This window comes from Suricata suricatta, chromosome 5 (assembly GCF_006229205.1).
Source record: "Suricata suricatta isolate VVHF042 chromosome 5, meerkat_22Aug2017_6uvM2_HiC, whole genome shotgun sequence".
In the NCBI taxonomy this organism is placed as follows: domain Eukaryota; kingdom Metazoa; phylum Chordata; class Mammalia; order Carnivora; family Herpestidae; genus Suricata; species Suricata suricatta.
Genome location: NC_043704.1, coordinates 110,728,027 through 110,746,628, shown reverse-complemented (window position 1 = coordinate 110,746,628; position 18,602 = coordinate 110,728,027). Strand labels below are relative to the sequence as shown.

The 18,602-nt window shown below is 37.6% G+C and overlaps 1 protein-coding gene across 1 annotated transcript in view; it reads left to right on the top strand.

Moving 5' to 3' along the window:
• Nucleotides 1–18,602, top strand: part of MED12L (mediator complex subunit 12L) — a 320,540-nt gene that overhangs the window by 285,632 nt on the left and 16,306 nt on the right. The window contains exons 39-42 of the mRNA XM_029940033.1: nucleotides 9,293–9,382; nucleotides 11,046–11,275; nucleotides 13,727–13,883; nucleotides 17,443–17,511. Of these exons, the coding sequence (XP_029795893.1) occupies nucleotides 9,293–9,382; nucleotides 11,046–11,275; nucleotides 13,727–13,883; nucleotides 17,443–17,511 (546 nt within the window). The remainder of the gene's footprint in view (nucleotides 1–9,292; nucleotides 9,383–11,045; nucleotides 11,276–13,726; nucleotides 13,884–17,442; nucleotides 17,512–18,602) is intronic.

Genomic DNA, 18,602 nt, shown 5'->3' with positions numbered 1-18,602 from the left:
TCCCTTACTTGATGTCCCTTATCTAAATGGGACTGGGTACACTGATTGTGTTACCTCTCTGTGCCTCAGTGCCTCATCTATAAAATGGAGCTGATACAGTTGTTTCTATTATAGAGGTCTTGTGAAGTTAATGTTTTAATACATGTAACAGCCCTTTACAACAGTGGCCGGCTCATAGTAAGTGCTCAAAAAATGTTAGCTGTCATACTTGGTGTTACTGTTTTATTAGTATTATTTTATGGATGTATTATTTCAAAGGAAGTCTCCATCCCATAAAAATAATCTTTATTTTCCTGAATATAGATGAAAAGAGAATTAAGAGCACATCCAGTGCTTTACTTGTATTATCATATTCATTGTCCCTAATAAGACTGATTCTCCCAGTGGCATAGAACAGTCCAGTAAGAAGGAATGTTGTTTAGTTGTCCAAGTAGCCATTTTGGTTTCTTAAAGTGGTATATTTTTACCATTTAAATTTTGTAATATAAACTTTAGAAGGGATGATTCCAATTATAGTGTTAAAAATATCATTGGGTTATATTTTCTACATATCCTATGGGAAGCATCACAAAATCTAGAATATTGATGAAAATAATGCAAAATGCAGCTTAAATTGTTATCCAGTCACCTCTTTCTGAGAGCCGATATTTTTCTTCTGACAGAAGGAACTTGCTTCCTCACCCCGACTCTATCAATCTTCTAGGGAAAGGGCGTTTGGAATCCTTAAGTTTTGATCCATGAAAAGGACTTGTTTGTCTTGATTTGTGGTTTACTTTATCCTAATTTCCCCATTTTAGTGCACAAAACCATTTTGTTGTTTTTTGTGTAATAATCAATGCCAGTCAGCTTATTTTAATAGTCTGTAGAAAGTCAATATATGTAGCTTAAAATTAGCTGAGACAAGTTTGGAAGAACGCAGGCTACAGATAATCATATGGATATTGGTGACATTGAAGAGGAAGATTTCCAACATGACAGAAATGAAGTGCCCAGTTAGACCTAGTGGTTACTTGGAAGAACATTAAGTTATTAACCACAGGGTAGGTGCCATCATTGCATATCCAGATGAAGGAATTAGATAATTTACTAAAGGTACAATGACTGAGTCAGAGCCTCACGGGCAAAAGTGAATTTGTAACATTCTGAAAACATGCTTCTTGGATTGATGAAACTCATTTACGTTGAATGGACACCCTTTGGTAATTGATCTCCTACCCTAGGGATGTGGAATTTCTGAGTTTTTCCTTTATTCTCTCCCTCCCTTACTCTCTAGTGGAGTATTTCAGCCATACAGATAAGGATAGAAAATACAACAAACACTGATCAACTTACTACCTAGCTTCACTGAATAATCCTGAAAAATTCCACCATATTTGCTCAAATCATGTAAGAAAATAAAAATAAATCAGTATGGGTACTCTCATTTCCTTTTTTTCCTATAAAGAGGTAGTCACTATCATGAATTTAGTGTTTTTCTTTCTTATGAATATTTTTATGCTTCTACATATTTTTGCAGCCATCAAACATATATTACTTTCAGATTTGAAAATAATAATAATGGTTTTACACATACATTATTGTATTATTTTATAACTTCTTATTTTGACCAATTTTGAATTATATTTACTTGTTACATGTAGTTTTATTCATTTGTCTTGGTTGATGCTAGTCCTTTTCTGGATATTAACATAATATTTCTCCATTCTTCTCTTGAAGATTACTTATTTTTAATTTTTTCTTACTGTTAATGCTACCTATTATGTTACATTTTTTTTTTTTTTTACATTTCTTCTGCACATATGGAGAGAATTCGGGTATGTGCTTTGAAGTGGAAATGCTGGGTTGATTTTCAAAATAATGATGATTCTCATCAGTTATAAATGAGTTTTTTCCTTTTCATATCTCCCCCCAATCCTTGATGTTGTCATATTGTAACTTTCTCATTCAGAGCAGGTGAAATAGTTCCATATTATGATATTTTAATTTTTATTTGCCAACTTCCTGTGAATTTAGGCTTAAAAAAATTTTTTTTCAATGTGTGTTTATTTTTGAAGGAGAGAGAGAGAGAGAGACAGACAGAAAGCATGAGCAGGGAAGGGGCAAAGAGAGAGAGGGAGGCACAGAATCTGAAGCAGGCTCCAGGCTCTGAGCTGTCAGCACAGCTGACATGGGGCTTGAACTCATAAACTGTGTGATCATGACCTGAGCCCAACTCAGATGCTTAACTGACTGAGCCACCCAGGAGCCCCTAGGTGTCTTTTTTAAAACTGTATTAACTATTCAAGGTTTCCCTTCTGTAATTTTCCTGATAATATAATTTGAGTGCAATTTTCGGTACTTTTATTTTTATTTGCTAAAGGTAGGCAGAATAGCCTTATTGAAATGCATCGTGAGTTGTAACAATTACCTTTAATGCATTCACCTTGACCATGTTATTTAAACACATCTCAATGGCAAAAGTGAACTTTGGAGAAAAGCCCTGAACTAGTAAATTCTACTTGGATGGAAACCAACCATGTTTGGGGAAGTGGGTGCTTTGCTTATTAATACCTGGTATTTCTCCATTTATTTGAATGATGAGGAAGAGGTTCATTTTATTTGCTGAAATTATCACTGGGTCCTTTAGTTTAGAAAATAGTGTACACAGCTTGCTTTTTAGGAGAGAGGAGAGAAGATTATGTGGTGGTGAGAGTGAACAAGTAATAGAAGGATAGTTACTGGATCCAAATACAAATGTACAGATGTAGTGAATTATATACCTACACCTGAAATAGTGATGAGAGATTTGCTTGAGGAATTTTTCCTACAAATGTTAGTCCTTAGTATAATAAAATGTTTCCCTCTTAGGGCTAGTAATCCTTTGCCTCATCTCTCTCCCTAAAACTCAGTGGGCAAAAAATGTTTAACATCTTAGACAGATATCACTTGGACTTCGTTTATTAAAATGGTTAAACAAGTGAATTATTTTCCTGAGAAATGGGAATTTTCCCGAAGCATCTTAGTTACGTTTTTCTAAATCAGATTCCCTGTTAGTTTGTGAACACTGCTGGCCCTATAAATACTTGTCTGTTTTGGTTGGTTGAATGTGTGGTTAACATAATGCCCAGTTTTCATTTGAATGAACTGAGGATCGAGCTAATTTCCTCTCTCAACAATATATGACCCCTCTGACTTTTTCACTTAATGTTTTTGTGTGTTTAATGTGACCCACATGTTCCGAGTTCTCCCACCAGCTATAAGCTAACAAGGACTCTTGGCCCCCATTTTGCTCACAGTGGAATTCCAACATCCCTTAGTTACAGCAAATGTCTGTCTGATAGTTCCTCTACTTCCTTTATGTCTTCATTTAACCTCTGGGTTGTGCTCTTCCATTATATGAATATTACCATTTATGTCCAGTCTATAGTGCTATCGTTTGGTGTATGAATTAATAAAGCCTCTGCAGGGCCTGGGTTCTAAGTCTTGACTGCCTGAATCATTGTTTTAAAATGAACTATTACGTATGTATTGTGGCTACCCACATCACTAGGCTAAAAAATTCTTATCTGTGTTGTCTGCCATTTTCTTGCTGTCCCCTTTCTGTAGGACTTCTGTAACTCTGCTGTCTCCCTTCTGGAAGACTTTGACAACATAATGGTAACACCCCTGCTGTCATTCCTTCTTCTGTCTTTTTTTTTTTTTTTAAAGTAAACTTTTGTAGCATTACTCTTTGAACATCAAAGTGAGAAGCGGGTTATTCCTCTATAGCTGGTAAAAATTATAGTCTTCATTTCACAGTTATTCACTTGGTTTATGTTTGAGACTGTAACACAGAATCATGAATGCATCAACCATGTTTGATTTAATGAGATTTATTTCTGACAGTTTTTCCCTTTGATTGCCTCATGATTTTCATCATTTATATGTACGGTATAGAAACCAATGGACGTTCATGACCTGGGCTTGGGAACATAGACCAGTTCGTGCATCTTCATCTCAGTTCCAGTTTTGAACCCATCTTTTCCTGAGCTCTTGCTTCCCTTTGTGGTAATTCACATCATTAGCAGAGGAACGCATGGCATGCTGATTCATAGGCCAGTGCAAGATGATGAAAACTGTGGTTATGAAACATACCTTCTCATCACATCCCACTCACTGGCTATTCTGAAATTCTCAACAGAAGGCATCATCTCTATTTTCTTTCCGGTACGGAGAAGATGTTTTTTCGAGCATAGGTCTTGTGCATGCATGTCGTAAGACTTCACCTCTGCTGCTTTGCCTGGGCTAGCTAAGAATGCATGTTTTGCATTAAATTACTTATAGGTTTCTGTATCAGGTAGCCAACCCACAACATAAACCCAAGAAGCATTAGAATAAAAAAGAGCACACATCTCAGATGTGAATGTAAGTCAACTTGTTTCACTGCCAATTTTAATGGGTAAAATTTTCTATACATTGTTGAAAATGTCTGTAATTGCATATTCAAGCTTTGAAAATATTTAGGTTATTAAATACTTGTTATATAGACAATTTCTTTAATAGCTATTCAGCAATGTTTGGAGGCTTCTGAAAAGAATCAATTTTTCTGTCAAGTTTTCTTGATACTTTGTGGTGCACAGAGAGCAGGTGAGGTTTTTATTGAAAAAGTCAAATTAAACTATTCAAATTAAAAGTATTTTGGAGATCGTTATGTTTGCTGTTGGGCATTTTGTTCAGATGATAATGTAATTTGGATAAAATTAAATTTGCATCAATCGTTAATTTTACTTTTTTTTTTTTTAAGACATCAAATGTTTGGCAAGTATTTAAAGTCAATAGGTTCAATTCACTCAAATTAATGGAAATGTGTATATATATCTTTGCTTTTCTTTTCACCATTCTTATTTTCCTTTAATATTCTCCAGTGTTGTGTTAAGAATGTCATGAGTGTATATACAATCATATATTCATAATTTATGGGCATATTAATAGAATATATTGTAAAAGTTCATTATGTATGAGGTGTTTATTTTAGAATGAATCGGTTTGTTCCAGCCATTAATGTTACTGCTAACTGATTCCCAACCAACTTATATTTTATATGAAAGCATTATAAAAGAATGAAGCATAACTGGTCAACTGGACCTCTTTCTTGTAATTATAGAATTTTCTCTGTGTCTATTGTTTGCAGTCAGAATACACAGTATGATGTTATGACCATAATTTCTGGTTCACACCATGTATATTTTAGCCTTGGGCACCATTACCCAGTACCTTCCAAACTAGTAGTAACAAATAAAACTGTTTTTGCTAGGTGACTCATAAAACATTACCCACTGACTTCTTATTATCCCTAAATCAGCATTTTCAGAAAGTCACAAAACCTGGCTGTGGTTTTTTAGCTACAACTTGTCTCTCTGAGATATTGAAACACCCTTGAAAAGTTACTAAAATAGGAATTTCAAAAATTCATTGCTAGTGAACCGAGTGAATAGAAAAATCCCTGCTCCTGAGACACTGCTGATTGTAACTCCTACTGTCTGCTAACAGGAGGCAAATCAGCTTGTTCAGAAAGAGGTCTTCATGTTTTTTCAGGTGACCAAGGGGGAGTAATTGCTAAATGAAGAGAACAAGACCCAGAAGAATGAAAATGATGATTTATTAAGAACCTAAAAGTTACTGGATGCATATATTTCAAATTATGCAAGTTATTTCAAATTATGCAAAAGGCCTTTGAGTCAACATCTCTTTGAGTTCATATATGTCTCTTGTCTAGTTACAAATAAAGCAGTAAGAAAGAATTGTACTTATAAAGGCCAGGAAAATGAGTTGATTGAATAGCACAGCTTCTTAAGTAGAATTTTTTTAAAAACGCAGTGGATTTATGTGTCTTCTATTGAAGCTAGCATGAAGCAAAAGACATAGAAATGAACTAGGGAGACCACAGGTAGGAATTTTTCTTAGGTAGCAATATAGAGGTGAGTTTATGTGATTATCCAAACTTCCCAGTTAACTCTGCTTTGTTCCTTTAGCACATGTAAGTGGGTATCTGAGCCATGGGAGCTTGAGCAAGGGCACAAACATGTCTTATTTTCTCTTCCAGTGATAGGCTCAACGTCAGCTGGCAGCTGGCTAGACACAAATATTCTGTCAGAAACCAGCTTCCTGAATTATCCTTTGTGCACACAAATATATGACACTTATGTTACCTTTGTTTCAGTTAGGCAGAACAAATCAAGAAGGAGAAATTGAGCTAGTTTTTAGATATTAATGCAGGTACCAGGAAGTAATCATTAGAATGATAGATGCTAAAAATTAAAATTGAATTTTCAAAACAAAAGATTGTGCTAAAAATTATGGGGCAATTGGAAAGCCCTTAGTAAACTAATATATGCTGAAATATAAATCCCAGTTTATTTCTGGAACTCCTGGTTAACAGATAAACTAAATTGAATCTTAGATTTTCTCCACAGTATTTTTTGAGCTGTTACTATATGCCCGACACCATGATGGAAACTGCTTTTAAATAAATTGGAGAAAGTTTTCAGAAAATAGCAGATAATGTGGGTTACGTGTAACTAGGGTGACCATATTTCCTGATTTTCCAACCATGGTTCCACTCTGTACCTCTTTTCCTGGCCCGTCCCTGTTTTGATAACACAATACATGGTCTCTTCTTGATTTAGTGCAGCAGAACTACCCCTGCCATCATTAAGAAACTTAATAAATCTTCATCTTTATTATCCTTGATTTTTCCCACATGATGGCCCTTGGTAAAGTCTTTCAAACTACTGAAGAACCTTCCTTATTCATTCTTTAGTAACAAATTCAACTCTTTCTACAAATTGACACAATGTGTCTAGCATTATTCTGGGAAAAGAGCAAAAGTAGGGCCTTTTAATTTTGTGAGAGAGAATAGGATATTTTTCATTCAAGGAAACATGATGATAAAGCTGCGTGCACAGAGCATGTGGGGACTCCTGGCCAACTCAGAGTGTTTGGTTTTCCCAGGAATATCTTAATTATTACCTATTGTACTTAAGTAGTAAGTCAGGGAAAATTGGAGGTAGGAAGTACCCAGTATGTCCATAAATAAATAGTTTCCCTTTAGGCAAAAATTGATTAACAAAGAATGCATGAATTTTACAGTGTAAAAACTGTACTTGAAATTTCTTATCCCTTTCTCATTCAAATTTAGTGTTTTTCCTTGAATCTTAATTTTGTGATTGTTTTCCTTTTATGTAGAATAGTTTTAAATTCATGTCTTAAATGTCCATGACCACAGCTGTTACTTGTCAATACAAGTGTTACGCTGTACTCAGATATTTATGTTATTAGTATTCTAGTTTTCTCCTCATGTAAGTCATAGTCTATTTCATAGCATTCTTCAGTGAGCAAAGAAAGAGGGAAGAGTTTGTAAACATCTTTATGCATCTGCATACGGCCATCACATACAGATCACATCTTGTTTCTGTCTAAGTAGGAATTGTAGACCACTTCTGGATCTCACAGTTTTAACCACATATAAATAATTGATTTTTCTTCCTTTCTATAAAAATTATATGCAAATATTTGTCCTCCACAAAGAAGCAAAATAGTATCTTGCAGGGACCTTGTACCACATTGTCCAGGAGCACTGATTCAAAGAGTGGCATTTAAAGAAGTGGTTGATTTAATGACTCCTTGGCATAGTGTTGGGAAGATCAAAAACCTTTCAAATAGTCTGGGGAGGGAACAGTGATAGGACCTGAAAGGCCGCATTGCCATGGAATGAGTTTTCATAGAGGGAATTTGGGATATTTTCCTTAGACCCAAGTAAATAGAGACATGGTCACACTTAGATTAATCAGCTAAAGCCTGAGGATATCTTCATGGTACCCTATTCTGGAAATGTATATTCTTGTTGAATTTATTCTATGCATTCTCAGAAATTTTGCACTTGGTCCATGTTTGGTAGATAGTCACCTTAGGAAAGGCTGAAGTTTCTTAAATGCCCTCAAGTGATTTTATTTGAGGATCAGAGAAAGGATTTTACCATATGATATCTGCATTTGGTTTCAGTATTTCAGTAACAAGTCTTAAGAGAGATGCCCCTCTTGGTTTTTTGTTGGAGTGAGTTTTAATGGCTATATGTCCCTAAAGAATAAGCACCAAGTGAGGATTTAATATTTCCATTTTTAATACTGCAAATGGAGGCATCTTGTCATAACAGAAAGAGCCCTGGCCTTTGGGATCAGACTCCCCTGAGTTCAGAGAATGGCTCTGCCAGGTCACCCCAGGGAGCTGCTAAGGTGCTTAAGCTCCTTGAGTCTGGCTGCTTGTATCTGAAGAAGAGTGAAGATGACACTCCCTTCTTGCAGATTTACTGTGAGAACATGAGAGTGAGAACAAGAGGTTCAGTCTCTGTCAGGGAATAGATGTTCAGTACCTGTTGGTGTTCACCCTCTAAAGCTAAGTGTCTGTCCCTTTCTCCCTGCTAGAAAAATCTATACTACTTCCCAATCACGTGACATGGTTTTCTATAACTGCAATTTAACACTTTTGCAAAATGAGGACACCTATTCTATAAAACAGGAGTAAAATATTTGGGAATAAACCCCATTCGTGTAATTAGTAAGTGCTGTAAAAATCTAGGGATGGTTGAAGCTAGATTTCTTTCCATGATGATTACTGCAAGCTTCCATGAAATAGCTTTCAAAAGGCAAAACGTATTCAATTAAGACCAGTGAGCAGATGTTAATTGGTTTAATTTTGTATTGTAGTTAGAGTTCTATTTACTGTTAACGTGTTGTAAATTTTTATTGATAGTTATTCTAGTTGATGATTAGTCATAGGAGATGCAAATTCATCTCTTGACCACATGATTAAATAGGCCATTGGTACGTGACCATGAAGAAACTTCATTAAAAAACAATGAAATTTGTATGTGGCATTTGTATGTACCTCGTGTTCTCTTTCTTTTATCAGCATAGAATGGTACAACTCTATGCTTTCAGATTTCACACAGCTTCATGCCTTTCAGTCTAGAGGGGCATTTGTGTCCTGGTGTGTACAGCAAAGCTGTTTCAGAGCCTCTCTGATAAGTAGACCATTGATTATTTTGGCTTGTATTTATGTATGTATTATTGTTTGGGGGCATCTATAGTTTTTGCAGAAATGATACGTTTAATAGTCTCTACACATAGAGAAGTTCTATTTAATGCGGGTTGGAAATCTCCAAGTTCTGTAGTCCTCTAATAAGATTTGGTGTCATGGGTTATTGGGGTTATTGGCCAGGAGTGCAAATCAGTTCTTACTGTTATGATCAAGAGTTCGCCTCGGCTTTGTTTTCCAGGGCCCACCAGGGGACCAGGCTGCTCTCTTTGCTGCACAAGCCCGGCCCTCCCCTCAGCTCCCCCAGTATCCAGGGCTGCAGCAAGCACAGGTACCCACATTGGCCTCGTAGATGCTGCTGAGATTTTTAATGTTGTTTCTTTGAAGTGGGAAACCAAGTAACCATAGCTCCCTTATGGGGTTTGGAATGTAGAACTTCTGCTTACAGATTAGAATTGACATCTCAAAATAAGCATCACCAGTGATGAATAAACCTTCCAGGTTGAATGATTTGAGGAGCATAAAACATTTTAGAAAGTTTGTGAATTAAAAATCCAATCTCTTTATTTACTATGATGGTAGGTGTTGAAATGCTTAACTGTTCCAGGGTACTTATTTTATATTATAATATATAATGATGTAATTCAGGATTGAATTTATCATATTGAAAGATAGATTTGCAGAGGTATCATGGTAGAAAGAGAAGGTAATTGGCCTTGGAATTAGACCTTGGCAAAATTCCTGGCACCTGACTATATGTAGCATTGTGCTGGTTATTCTGTGTCTTGGTTTCCTTCTTTGTCAAATAGACATGAGCACTGTAGAATTTAAGACAAACTACGGAACCAGCATTGCTCCAGATCCAGGGTAGCCGCTCAACAAATGATACACTTGTCTTACCATAGTGCAACTCTTGAAATGTGTTTTTCTAGTACTTTTGTTGTTTCTGCTTCTATATACTTTCACTTTGTCCCTCTAATAATTGGGAGCCCGGGGATGTTGGCAAGACATAGCACCCTGTGTCCACGCTGAAAAGCATTCTGAGATTGGCTCTCAGAGGCGGAACCCCCCAGCCAGACCCATGCAGGCTGTCCACTGCAAGTGTATTATTCATTATTGTTTCTTCCAACGCAGAGCCATGAAACTACCCTGGAATGTGGTTTTTTGAGGATTGAACAACAGGCTTCTTCTATTTAAATTAGCATTCCCATCCTTTAAATTGTGGATAGTCACCCAGCAGAACTCTTATATTTTTTCATTTATATTAGGTGTTAAGATTTAGAGAAAGTCACTCATTAATAATATTGAAGAGAAAAATTAAATACTCAAGTATTAGAGTGCTGAAAAGGGCTACATTCCAACTGGGACTAGAGGATATTGAATATTCCCCAACTACATCCTTAATTTCTAGTTATTAGTTGGTTGGCTTGTTTTTGTTTGGGGGGGCGGGACTTTTTTGTTTTTTGTTTTTTTGGAACCTGGTTAGTCACTACAGGCAGGTTCATCAGATCCAAGGAGGTTTATGGGTATATAGTCCCATATCAGGAAAGTGCACTCTCTAATTTTATTGGACATTGGACATGGGTAGCTTTTCTTTTTAATTTTGGAAATGAAATTAATGATGCTTTGGCTCTGTTGAACATTGATGTCATCTGTGCACTTCAGGTATGGATGCTTGCCTGATGATTTCTATATAGGAATATATCCTTTCTTCTCTCAAAATAAGCATCTTATTCTAAAACCGATTCCTTACCCAGGTCAGGATTCATTTTTATTTTTAATTAAAATTTCTGGTGAATCATTATCCACCTAGTTAATTCTATAGATTTCTTGCTTCAGAGTAGTCTTCCTCATCTGTTGAATTATAAGAGCTTTAGAAAACAGTGACTTTCAGGGAGCTCCTCCTGGGTTGATTTTTGCCCCATATGACTTAGTGATGGCAAAGTTGGTGCTAAGTGAGACATTGACTTTACTCCTTGTGCCCCCACCTGCAGACCATGCCCCAGGGCTATACGATGTATGGAACACAGATGCCTTTGCAGCAGACCCCACAGCAGCAGGCTGGTGGCGTGGTCCTGTCTCCCAGCTATAACTCAAGGACCTATCCGGCCGCACATTCCAACCCGGCGCTAATGGAGAGACTCAGACAGATGCAGCAGCAGCCCAGTGGCTATGTTCAGCAGCAGGCGTCACCATACCTGCAGCCCTTGACTGGCTCTCAGAGGTGATATGTGTAGAAATAATGATTTTAGTAATAGACCATCAGATTCTTGTCTTTGTTATGCATTGTCTAGGGCACGGTGCTTTAGATTGTTTTTGTGAGCATATTTGCATATAATTTGCATTGTGTCATCTTATTTTTAGTAGCATCCAGATAGAGGATCAAAACCAGGGATACCCCATGTTGTTTATTTCATTCAAAGCCCCTATAGTTTAACTCACATCTGCCGTAGTATGGATGTAAAATTTTAGATGCTGCTAATATGTTAGCTCCAGTGTTTTTGCTCTTTTAAACAGATTTTTGGCTAACAATATCTTACGATGGAAAAATTGGTGACGATTGTTAGCATTGCCTGACTAGGATACTTTCGAGCCATGAAGTCTGTGATCGGAATACTCATGGTGCCTGTATGAGTTCTGTTATTTTGTTTCCACCTTTTCTGCTTCGGGTATGGTTACAGAGGATGGTGAAAGACTTTCTCTGTTCTTGCTGTACCTGGATCGCATAGACATAGCGCATGGTGGCCACGAGCCATGCATAGCTATTTAAGTTTACACTAATCAAAGTTAAATTAAAAGTTTAATTTCTCAGTCACACTTGTCACATTTGAGGTGTTCATTGGCCACGTGCGGCTAAGCAGAGCCAGTCTTGAAAGTGTATGACCTGTGCAGTCACATAGGGTACTGTGTATAGAAGGCCCCGGAGCTTAATTTAATGCTGCACTGTCACCATCTTGAAAACCCTACTCGTTTTTGATCAAGGAGCCTTGTGTTTTTGTTTCACACTGAGACCCAGAAATCATGTAGCTGGTCTTGAAGGCCAGTAGCTATCTTCTTGGACAGCACAGATGTAGAGCATTTCAGGCACTGTGGAAAGTTCTGTCAGATAGCATTTGTCTAAAAGAATTAAGTTTCATGCAAAATTCTGCATTAATAGTAGACAGCAGCTTAGCTTCCATGTTTTAAAATCAGTGGCTGCACATCAACACTAAATAGTTAATGCTTAGAACATTGGCACGGATGATAGTAGCACATTTGAGCAAATAACTTTGGAAAAACATTCATTGTATTTATTTATCTTTCTAGTAAGTGGCAGCAAAGTGTATTACCTATGAACTTGAACGTCAGAGCTCAGCAATTCTGGGTTTAAATCCCACCTGTGCTATTTACTCTCTGAGTAACTTTGGGAAATCCTGTCTCTTGCTCTCTGTTTTCTCATTTTTACAGTGAGGATAACAAAATGGAAATCCTTTCATTGAGTCACCCCTTACCAGTCAGAATGACTAGTATGAAAAAGACAAGAAATAACAAGTGTTGGCAGGAATGTGGAAGAAAAGGGAATTCTTATGCCCTGTTGATTGGAATGTGAATTAGTGTGGCCACTAGGGAAAACGTATGAAGGTTCCTCAAAATTAAAAAAAAAAAAGTGAAAAACCATATGATGCAGTAATTTCATTTCTGTGTGTTTCAAAGAAAACAGACACATTAATTCAAAAAGATATATATACCCCTAGGTTTATTGCTGCATTATTTAACAGTAGCCAAGCTATGGAAACAATCCAAGTGTCCATCAGTAGATGAATGGACAAAGAAGATGTGTATGAATACAGGATGGAATATTATTCAGCCATAAAGAAGAATGAGTTCTTGAATTTGTGACAACAAAGATAGATCTAGAAAGTATAATGCTAATGAAGTAAGTCAGAGAAAGACAGATTCCATAAGATTTCATTTATTTGTGGAATTTAAAAAACAATGGACAAACAAAAACAGAAACAGGCTAATAAAAATGGAGAACAAACCAGTGGTTACCAAAGGATAAAGTGCAGAGGAATGGGCAAAATAAATGAAGGGTAGTAAGATGTACAGATGTCTAGTTATAAATAAGATACAGGAATGAAAATACAGTATAAGGAATGTAGTCAATAATACAGTAATAACTTTAGTGACCAATGGTCGCTTTCCTTATTGTGGTGAGCTTTTCATAATGTATAGAATTGTTGAATATGTGGTACTAAAATAATGTCAACTATCTTTCAGTTGAAAGTTTTATGGAAATAAAATGGGGATAATAAAACTGCTGACCTCAAAGAGCTGCTGTGGGAGGGAAATGAAATAATACATTTCAGACTCTTACCACTGTGAATTCTCCAGAGTAAATGGTCAATTAATGTTATTTATTAAAAACCATTAAAATATTTTTAAAAAGTAATTTCTATACAATTGGATTTTTAGTTTAAGTAGTAGGCATGCTTGCTGTCCTTTGTCATGTTGATTCCATCTATCTCTGGGAATCTAAATGATCTTAATCCTTCGTCTCTATTGCATGGGAAGTGTGCAGGTGAATACTAAATATGGTTGTTTCTTTGTGGATGTGTGTGATGTGCCGTTGGCAATGGTTAAAAACACGATAGTATGTGTGGGTGTGAAACCAAGTTGTGTTGTTTTTTACCAGACTAAACCATCAGTCCCTTCAGCAGAGCCCTCTGGTAGGTGGAGGAATCGATGCAGTGCTCACTCCCACGCATCCAAACCTCCCGTCGGTGCCCCTGCCTCAGGACCCGATGAGACCCAGACAGCCGCAGGTTCGACAGCAGCAAAGACTCCTCCAGGTTTGTAGCTGGGGACGGGGGCAATGCGTGGGGGGTCCTCCGCAGTCTTAAGAAATAGGGGGCACTGAGACTTTAATCACCAAGGTCCAAGGAACCCCATGAAGTTGACAGTAGGAGCTAAACCGCTGTGATTTAGTTCTGACTTGGCAGAACCTGGTGCTTTTACCAGGTTACGGGCAGGAGGGTGCATTTTGCCGGATGTCACTCCCCTTTCATAAAGATTCAAGAGAGGGTGACTGGCTGCCTTTTTCCTGATAGTCATAGTGTCAGCTTCCCCACTCACTGTTTAGCTACAGGCCATGCAAATTGAAGGCAGAGTCTCTTTTATGTGTTTGCAGGAGAGAAAAAAACCAAAAAAACAAAAGTAATATTGAGCTGTTCACAGCTTTCGTTAGATTCCTAGAGGGTCTGTAATCTAAAAAACCATCTCTGACGCTATTGGTCTGATTAGGCTGTGAAGTTGGAGTTTCATAGCCAGGATATTTCAGAGGGATATTTCATGTGGTCTCTATAGACTGCAGAAGGCTATCCTTCGTTTCTATGATATAAATATTTAAATACCTTAAATAGTGTTCATCCCTTGACACATTCTTGCTTCTAACTTACTCATTTAGGAAAAGAGGCTGTTTATATTTACCACCTCCATTTGTCTTCATTGTTAGCAACATGGTCCCGTGATGTAGGATTGGATATTGTGTGATGAGTTTGTACAGTGAACGCCTATCAGTCATTTGCCGTGAGAAGCATTGACATTTTATGTTAAGAAAGAAAGAATAGCCACCACCAAAGATGGGGACTCTGGTAGAACTGGGGTACCCAAAGCTATACTCTTGGAATGAGCTTAGGAAACTTGTAGAACGGGACAGTGAGGTACCGTTCGTGTCTCAACCTTGATATGAGTTGGAGGGAAGAAAAAAAAAAATCTCTGCTGAGAATTTGAACCACAAGTTCAAGTGGGTTTAAAGTCTAAATTCAGTGTGATCCAAAAAATTCTAGTTGACAGTACCTTCCAGGTGATAGGCAGAAGCCAATACAAATCTTCCAGAAAAATGGGTTTTATAATTCTGAAATGGCATTAGTTATATGATGCCATTAGTTGCATCCCAATATTTACCTGTTCAAATGTGCAGAAAAAGTTATATCACAAAATGGATAACAAATGGTCGTTGGTTTAGGGAGAGTGTGGCCTACAAATGACAGCCTCACTTGCTGTATAGTTTTTATCTCCAACATGGGGAGAACACCTCTAATCCTCAGTTTTGTTGTGAGTAAATGGGAATAATCATAATACCTGCCTCTTCAATGTGTAGTGAGAGTTCAGTAGGAAAATCTAAGGAAAGCACTCACTGGGTAAAACTATTTTGAATAGTCATAATATTTTCTTTTTTATTTTTTTTATTAAAAAAATTTTTTTAACATTTATTTTTGAGAGAGAGACACACAGAGTGTGAGCAGGGGAGAGGCAGAGAGAGAGGGAGACACAGAATTAGAAGCAGGTTCCAGGCTCTGAGCTGTCAACACAGACCGCTTGCACCCATGAGATGTGAGATCATGACCTGAGCTGAAGTCAGCCCCTTAAACGACTGAGCCACCCAGGCGCCCCCATAATATTTTCTTAATATAATTTTGTCTCAGGTTCTGAGGATGTGTTTTCAGAACTTTATAGGACTGATATTTATATTTATATTTCCTTGGGTTTTAAATTTCTCACTTCCAAATCACTGAGGAAAGTTAGTACATTATTTACTTACTACTTCCTGTCTTACATTGGTTTTCAAGGCTGCAGATTTTCAAAGCCTTTTTCTTTTACTAGTTAATATATGCTTTTTAATCCCAATTAGCATAATATCTCCTTCTGGTAATTTTTTCATTACCACACATTCCCTGGAGATAAAAGGGATTTGCTTTTGCAACAGGATTATACTTTATTCCTGTTGACTGACTACCTCCGTAAAGGAACTAATAAATAATTATGACATTAGGTTGGTTTTTCTTGAAAGATTTCACAGGGAGCCAAATGGAGAATTGGCTTTATATTACAATCATCGTGGTTCCGATCCCACTTGCATTGTTCCATTTGGGAGCAGCCCTGCCCAGACCTCCTGGTAGGAGTCCACGTCCTCGAGTATTGGCACTAGTGGGAAATGCCCTCCGGTAATAGCTGTTTGTTACCTTGCCCTAAAGAAGACAAACAATTTGGAGAGGAGAATATCCTCTGGTGTGGAGGGTGAGGAGTCCGGCAGTGTCGTCATCAAGACGAAGAGCCTGGATGGAGGAGACATGGAAGGTCACCGAGACAAACCACCTATTAATATGTTCCTCTCCTCTGTGTCCCACGAAGTGGATGTGGAGTCTGTGTTTCTTCTATGACTTGGAAGTGTTTTCCAAGAGCTATTTATTTAAGCCAAAATGGTCACTGACACAATTTGTCTCTATGCTAGTAATTTATGCAAGAATGTCTCACATATACATCTTGCTTTAATAATTTTTTTCTTGGGCACCTGGGTGATTCAGTTGGTTAAAGGAATCTGACGTTGGCTCAGGTCATGATCTTACAGTTCATGAGTTCCAGTTCCACATTGGGTGAGTTTGTGCCCCTCTTGGGATGAGCATGAGCCCTGCTTTGGGTGAGCCCCACTTCTCTGTCTCTCTTTCTCTCCCCCTCTCTCCCCCGCCAACCTCTCTGTCCCCCTCTCTCTCCTTCTTTCCCCTCTCTCCGCCCCTCTCTCCCTCTTCCTCCCTCCCCACCTCCTTCTCTCCTTCTCTGCCTCTCTTCCTGTCTCCTTCTCTCTGCCTCTTGAAGGATTCTTTCTTTCCCTCTCTCTTCCCCTTGTTCACTTGCACCCTGTCTTTCTCTCTCAAAAAAGCCTTTTTTAAAAGTGAATTTATATATTTTTAGAGAGAGTGAGATCAGGGGACAACAGGGAGAGAGGGAGAGAGAACCCCAAGCAGGCTCTGCACTACAGTGCAGAGCCCAAAGCCTGGCTTGAACTATTGAATTGCGAGATCATGACCCCCGCAGAAATCACTTAACCCAAGAGCCACCCAGGCATTCCCCCACCAAAATAATTTATAATCTCTAAGAATTACTCCTCTTTCCCCTCCTCTTCTTGTCTTCCTTTCCTTAAGAGGTATACATTTTTCTTTATTAAAAAAAAAACCTACAAGAATCTGTTCAGATGTCATAGGGACTAGAAAGGTAATTACTGAGTCCTTATCTAACCTCCTGGTATTGCAGTAGGATAAAGTATGTGCAGGGCCTATGACGTGAAGGGCGTCACAACAGTAAGTATGCAGGATGTCCCTGAACAGCAGAGGGCAGCATATCTCTACCGAAGGAAGAGTCCTTAGGGTTCTATTGATCCAAGAAGGCTACAGGGAGAGCAGATTTAGGTCTTGCCCTTGAAAAATGAACAATGTTTGTTAAGACAAAGTTGCAGGAGGTAGGTGTATATCATTTTTGTTGCAACAAGAGAATTAGATAAAAAGTATAAGGGGAGGGAAGAGATTGGAATACATTAACCCCACTGTTTAAGTGTATGATTCTTTGTGTTTCCAGATGCAGCAGCCCCCCCAGCCCCAGAGTCAGACCCTCGGTCTCCAAGCGATGCAGCCCCAGCAGCCGTTGGTAAGGCCTAGTGTTGGGGAACCAAATATGTGGGGTTCTGCTTTAAAGGCAGGATGCATTTTTCATGTTCCATAAGACTGTTAAGAGTTGAAGTAGCCTAATGTACCCTAAAACTGTTCTCTAGAACTTTATCATAGTAGTATGTTTGTTATCCCAGAAAGGTATAAGTAAATATTCAGAAAGTTACACTGTTTTTCCTTTTCAAAGTTTTTCGGACCTTTCCGTGGACTAAAATATTTATGTTGAGACAGTGGTTTTTTTCTAAACAATATTAAGATGATAATTTACTGTATCTATTACAAGGTTATTTTGAGTTTTTGCTTTAATTTCAAAAAAGCATGAGAGCACTTTCTAAAATATTATCTGTACTAATATAAAGATACTCCGATTTCAGTATTTTCTTTAAGATTTTCATGTAGTACGTAATCTCATAATTCAGTTCTTTAGCTTTGCAAGTCAAATTTTGAAATGTTCAATGCATGGCGTTCATGTTTTCTGAAGCTCTGTAATTTATATCACCCTTTACTTTTACAAATGCCATCTCCCTGTTTTATTATATACTTAGGCCTTTTTCTCTTTATTTTTTAAATTTTTTATTCTTTTTCGGTTTTTTATGTTTATTTATTTTTGAGACACAGAGACACAGAGTATGAGCGGGTAAGGGACAGAAAGAGAGAGAGACACAGAATCTGAAGCAACTCTAAGCTGTTAGCACAGAGCCCTATGCAGGACATGAACCCATGAACTGTGAGATCATCACCTGAACCAAAGTCGGAAGCGTTTTTTCTTTAAATTACTTCTTTTCCAGTCTACCTTAATAAGTATATTGTAAAAATGAGGAATTTTTATCGCTACCATCAATGGTCACATCACTTGTTGTATGGAACTATCTATAAAAGTAAATACTTATTCTGTAGGTAACTGAGTAACATGAGTTGTGTGAGTACCATCTAAGATTAGCTTGTTCAGTGCACTTTTGGAAACCCTGGTGTAGAGTCTTTTCAGGACAGGAGTATAAAGATGGCCGATTTCACAATGTTTGCGGTAGAGAAAGAGCAGAGCCATGGCTGTGGTACATCAGAGATCCATCC